Here is a 6,227-nt window from a genome sequence, read left to right as displayed (position 1 = left end):
GGTCGCACTCTATGTCCTTGCGCAGTATGGGGGTGGCTGCCGAGGATCATGTGGCACTGGTGGCTTAGCCTTCTGCTCCGGATCCGATGTGTTTTTCTCAAGCGGTGAAGTATCCACAGTGGTGTGAAACAATGGACACTGGGTTTAATGCGTTATATAATCACACATGGCGGCTAGTTCCCGAGGTTCACGGTATGAATATTGTTGGTTGTAAGTGGATTTTCCGGACTAAGCGTAAGGTTGATGGGTCTGTTGAGCGGTATAAGGCCAGACTTGTGGCCAAGGGTTTTAACCAAGTGGCCGGTCAGGATTTTTTCGATACTTTCAGTCCGGTGGTCAAACCCACCACGTCCGTTTGTTTCTCTCTCTTGCCGTGTCTCGTGATTGGGTGATCCGGAAGCTAGACATTCACAATGCGTTTCTTAATGGCAATTTATCGGATATCGTTTATATGCGTCAGCCGCCTGGGTATGAAGATAAGAATAAGTCGGGTCATGTTTGCTTACTGCAGCGGTCACTCTATGGTCTTAAACAGGCTCCGCGGGCGTGGTTTACCCGGTTACATGATTTTTTGGTTTCTGCTGGATTTGCTTCTTCTAAAACTGATGTGTCCTTGTTTATCCACTCTAATTCTAATGTTCAATTGTTTGTTCTGGTTTATGTGGACGATATTCTTGTGATTGGTTTTGATCAGGTTCAGGTTACTGACTTGCTAGCTCGAATGGCCACTGTCTTTAAGGTTCGGGATATGGGAGCTCCGTCCATTTTCCTTGGTATTGAGACGGTTTCTCATCAAGGTGGTCTTTTGTTGTCTCAGTTAGCGGTACATGGGTGATCTTCTTAAACGAGCTGGCATGACTGATTGCAAGGCTCTTGGCACGCCGGTATCTCTTGTCAAGGTGGATGAGGAGTCAGCTGTTCCATATGCAGATCCTACTCAATACCGAAGTCTGGTTGGGGCTCTTCAGTATCTTACTGTCACCAGGCCTAATATTTCTTTTGCGGTGAACAAGCTCTGTCAGCACATGCATGCTCCTACCACGGCTGACTAGTCTATGCTCAAACGCGTTCTGCGTTACGTGAAAGGTACCACACATCTTGGCTTACTTATTCGGAAGTCGCTTTCTACCTCCATTCATGCGTACTCTGATTCTGATTGGGTCGGTAATCCTGTTAACCGAAAGTCCACGAGTGGTTTTGCGGTGTTTTCGTGTGTAACATGGTCTGGTGGGTGTGTAAGAAGCAGCGTACTGTGGCGCATTCTTCCACGGAGGCTGAGTACAAAGCTATTGCGGATGTCTCTGCTGAGGTAACCTGACTTGTTTCTTTACTACGTGAGTTGCGGATTTCTTTTACTGCTCCGCCTCGGCTATGGTGTGATAATTTAGGTATCACCTACCTGTGTGCCAATCTGATCTTTCATGCTCGGACGAAGCATGTCGAGATTGACTATCACTTTGTTCGTGACAAAGTATCTAAGGGTGAAATACAGGTTCATTTTATATCTACAAAGGATCAGCTTGCTGACATATTCACTAAGCATTTGGCCAGCAAGCGCTATTAGCATCTGCGTGACAAGCTCAATGTTGTTGGCTATCAACCTTGCACTTGAGGGGAAGTGTTAGGACTTGTATTTACGGTAGACTAGAACTATATTCTTGTACATGATAGACTAGGACTCTAGAATTACTTCCTTGCTGTATATACCTTTTGTGTTATCATTCGGTTATGATTATCAATACAAACTACATTCATCAGCTGCACTGCCGCCTAGTTGTTGGAGTGTGAGCTGCAAGAGAAATTGCTGCGTGTTTAACACTTCACTTTTATTTTATTTTTATTTCTTTTGCTTTATAGATATTTGTTTTCCCCTTTTTTTTTTCTCGTTTCCCTACCATCTTCTTTTTCCTAATTACACATTACACATATAATTTTTTTAAAAAAAAATCGCTCAAAAAACCTGGGATGCTCTAAACAATCTTTTTGAAATAGAGAGAGCAGTACGGAATATTAAATATATTGAGGGCCAAATTGAAAGTTTGGTAAAACTTCTTCAGTTTTGGTTCAGGTAAAATGATCGTTCAAAATAGAGCTCCGATTCTCTCTGCTGACGCTCCTCCGGAACTACAACTGAAAATCAAAACCCCTTTTGGCCTTCGTTCCCTTCTCTACAAGCTCCGGTGCAACCAACGGTGGAAATGGTGAAAGGCCCCGGTCTTTACTCCGACATCGGCAAAAAGGCCAGAGGTCATTTTCAATTTTTTCTTTTTTCTTTTCTGTTCTATAAAACTGTGTTTTAGTTATATAAATTTGTGTGCATTGAATCGGATGAAATGTAAATTATTTTTGTTTCAGATCTTCTCTACAAGGACTACGTGGCCGATCACAAGTTCACCGTCACTACTTGCAACTCCAATGGAGTGGTCAGTCTCTTTTTCCCGCTCCCTATGTATGTATGTATGTATGTATGTATGGATGTATCTATGTACGCAAACATGCACGAATGATTCTAATTTTATTTGAAATTTTGATAGTTAACTGTTTGAACTTTGAATAAATGTGGTTAGTTAACTACATAACTATTTAGTTGAGTAAATTGATGGAAACATGAAGAGAACCTTAGTTGATTACTATGACAATTGTACTGGCTGGCTGGAATTCTGTGTTTTATATTGGTAGAGGAGTCCTTTTGTGGATAATATTGAATTTATCAATCTGCTTTTGTAAGTGGACTTGCATTTATAATGTGCGTTTGATTTTAGCATATCCTTTTATGTATTGATTGTTAAAATTCAATTTGATGATACGATTGTCTTGGCTATCGTTTTTCCCATTTATTTCAGGCTGTTACTTCATCTGGTGTTAAGAAAGGTGAGTTATATTTAGGCGATGTTAGCACCCAGCTAAAGAACAAGAATATCGTAACTGATGTTAAAGTGGACACCAGCTCTAATGTGAGTCTTGAAACTTGTTTATTCTTTCCCTCCTCCATCCTTCCTTTTCAATTTGTTCTTGAAACTTGAGAACATTGTGTGAAAGAGTTGCGCTAAATTGTGTTTACAGCACCTGCAAGGTGGAGTGGCCGCGTGGGGTAGGGGCTAGGGGGATATTGTATTAGTATCATTTCATTCTTGCAGTGACCTCATTATTTATTTATTTATTCATTTTTTGTTATGTTTTGTCAGTTGTCTATATTCATTGTCTTTTTGTAAAACATCTTAGATAAGTTACTCCAGCCAACTAGGGTGAGCATTTAATGAATGTCAAAGGGTAGCAATTAATGATTCTTTTGTATTCATTTGATCTCTTCTGGTTATCCAAACTTTAGAATGTTCCTCGACACATGCTTTCTTCATTGGGTTGTGACAATATCTCTAGTTTTTACGTCTAATATGATTGACCTAAACTTTTTGCTTTTCTTCCTTCTCATCAAAATGTTCAAAGTTGTGTGCTGCTGGTCTGAAGAACATAAATTTTATCAGTTCGATTTTGATGAGATTGACTTCCTTTCCCTTAAATTTAAAGACAATATTTTCTTTTTTCCAGTAAAAGTTTGAGTCACAGGAAAATTTGACATTTGAAAGGTAAATTAATGTACTATGCAGATTTACACAACTATCACTGTTGATGAACCTGCCCCTGGACTGAAGACAGTCCTTAGCTTTATTGTTCCAGACCAGAGATCTGGCAAGGTATCTTCTTTGGTGAATTTGATAATTTCTTTTTGCATTATTGTCTCTTTGTTGAAACCACAGAGATGATTAGGACTGAATAATATTTAAATGGCTAACAGGTAGAGATCCAATACTTGAATGAGTATGTAGGGATCAGTACTAGCATTGGACTCACTGCAAGTCCACTTGTCAATTTCTCTGGTGTTGTTGGAAACAACTCTCTTGCTCTGGGATCGGATCTCTCATTTAACACTGCAACTGGGAATTTCATCAAATGCGATGCTGGCATGAGTTTCTCCTCCTCTGATTTAATAGCTTCTTTAACATTGTGAGTATTCAAATTCACCTCTGGATTTTCGTCCAGTTGTTTTCAAGTGTTCCCTTGCAACTTCTAGCTTTTGATGGCTTGCATTTCTACTTATTTTATTTTTATTCCTTAAACCAACCAAACATTAGAATGCAATTCTCAAGTCTGTTCCATTCCTTGTCTATTCCTCGAACCAAGCATCAGTACGTCACCTCAGTGAACCAAACAATATAATGGAATTCCTATTCTATTCCCGGCTTCATTCCTTATGGAATAATTATCCTACTCCCCCAAAATCCATTCTGCGATCTACATATGCTGTGAATTATGGACAGAAATGAATTGCACATGTTCATTCTTGCATCAAATTCTTATTTTGGCACGATTATGTGACTCTTTTTTGGTTAGACCACGAGGTGTCCTGAATAGGCCCTAACAGTAGGAGGTACCTTTAAGCCCATACTATACTCAGCTAATCCCGTTCACACCCGGCCCACCCAATTAAGGGCAAAGTGCTGGCCAAATTGGGTTTTCCATACAAGAGGGGGTTTGAATTCCCGACCTCTCTTAAGGGATGAGAGTGCATGACCACTCACGCCAGTTTCGATTATGTGACTCTTTTGAATGCAGGAATAGTGGAGACACCCTTACAGCTTCCTACTACCACTCAGTGAACCCATTGACAAATACAGCTGCTGGTGCAGAGTTTACTCACAACTTCTCAAGTGATGAGAATACTCTAACCATTGGGACACAGCACTCGCTAGACCCATTGACAACAGTGAAGGCTAAGGTTAACAACAAATGCATAGCAACTGCTCTCATCCAACACCAGTGGCGCCCAAGATCAGTCTTCACCATCACTGGTGAAGTGGATACTAAGGCAGTTGAGAAGAGTCCCAAGATTGGATTGGCTGTAGCGGTCAAGCCCTGATCTAGGTACAGCCAGTACAACTTTGCAGCTCGTCGAAAGCGAGTGGCCAGCCTTGTTTCTTTGGTGAAGTTGCTATAAGGTACTTAGAACTCTTACTAAATCATCTATCCATTTGTATAAAAAGGTTTCTTTATCACCTTTTTTTTTTCCAACCAAAAAAAAAAAAAGAAGAAAAAATTCTTAAGTATCCTTTTGAGCACCAGGTAAACATCAATTTGATAGTTTGATAATTTTTTAGCCATACAGAATAATGTTTAATTTGTTTACGCTAATATGATAGTTTTTCTTTTCTTGTTCTTCAGTTTTATTCATATCAATAATGATTAAAAGATTAATATTTTTTATCAAAAGTTTTAACTGATGAATTGTTAAGAAAATTTGTTGGTTTTTGGGTGTCGGGATGGAGAGAAGTGTGGTAAGCACAACTTTATATTATTCCAAGGGGTGACTCATTTTTCTTAATCTCGTGTTTTTTTTATTCTTTTTAAAAAATAGCGAAAATAAAAATTGTAATTACATAGAATTATTATTATTTAAAAAAAAAAATCAATATAAAAGTATTTCATTTTACATAAATATTTGAAAAAAAAAATGTATGACATAAATATTTAAAATAAAATAATTCATATTATGTATCAGTCTGATCGTTTTGTACTCATTCCGTCAAAGGTCGTCTTCTACTCATGGTGTAGAATTTTTGCGGTGAATATGAGTGTTATGTCGTTCTCTTGGTTTGAAAGTTATGACTTATGACACATAGTATGCAATCACAAGTAACTAAACACTAGCATTAAAAAATAAACAAAAAATTAAGCAATCTATATATAATAAGTTGGGAGCAATAATAACTAAACAAAATAAGACAAACACATATAAACAAAAAAGAGACATAGCTTATTTCGCCGAGAATAATAATGACTTGGACACAAATGTCGAGCTTCTTGCACTTGGACAAGGAAATGAAAAACAACAATGGGGTTTCCCTTTTTGCAGGAGAAAATGGTAACCCCATTATTGTTTTCCCAATATAATTCATATTTATTTTAGCGTATGTAACTCACACCAGAATTGGCGCAAGTCAGCTCTGAGTAGGAGTGTAAACGAGACGAGCCGAGCTTGAACTTGATCAAATTAAAAAATCGAAGCTCGAGTTCGGTTCGATTATGAAACGAACCGATTTGAGCTCAAAGCTGACCGAGCAATTTGCTAGTTGTTCGCGAACTGCTGACTCATTAATACCTCTAGTTTTGAGGCGTTATATCCGCGTCAAAACTGACTTATCTCAATGATGATATATTTGGGGATAAAATTG

General features: G+C 38.5%; 1 protein-coding gene across 1 annotated transcript; it reads left to right on the top strand.

The window, feature by feature from the left end:
• Window positions 1-2,073: 2,073 nt before the first annotated feature.
• LOC109162948 (mitochondrial outer membrane protein porin of 36 kDa-like) lies at window positions 2,074-5,061 on the top strand. The gene is made up of 6 exons (XM_019311652.1): window positions 2,074-2,247; window positions 2,356-2,423; window positions 2,844-2,954; window positions 3,606-3,692; window positions 3,794-4,002; window positions 4,612-5,061. The coding sequence occupies exons 1-6, from the start codon at window positions 2,199-2,201 to the stop codon at window positions 4,913-4,915; spliced, it is 828 nt and encodes a 275-aa protein (XP_019167197.1). The 5' UTR covers window positions 2,074-2,198; the 3' UTR covers window positions 4,916-5,061.
• The last annotated feature ends 1,166 nt before the right edge of the window (window positions 5,062-6,227 follow it).

Source organism: Ipomoea nil, unplaced genomic scaffold (genome assembly GCF_001879475.1).
Source record: "Ipomoea nil cultivar Tokyo-kokei standard unplaced genomic scaffold, Asagao_1.1 scaffold2971, whole genome shotgun sequence".
NCBI classification, from domain to species: Eukaryota; Viridiplantae; Streptophyta; class Magnoliopsida; order Solanales; family Convolvulaceae; genus Ipomoea; species Ipomoea nil.
This window is presented reverse-complemented; position numbering and strand designations above follow the sequence as displayed.

Coding starts and splice junctions, on each gene's coding strand:
- LOC109162948 (XM_019311652.1), top strand. CDS start 2,199: ATGGTGAAAGGCCCCGGTCTTTACTCCGACATCGGCAAAAAGGCCAGA. Junction 2,248..2,355: donor CATCGGCAAAAAGGCCAGAG/GTCATTTTCAAT, acceptor TTTTTGTTTCAG/ATCTTCTCTACAAGGACTAC. Junction 4,003..4,611: donor TTAATAGCTTCTTTAACATT/GTGAGTATTCAA, acceptor TTTTGAATGCAG/GAATAGTGGAGACACCCTTA.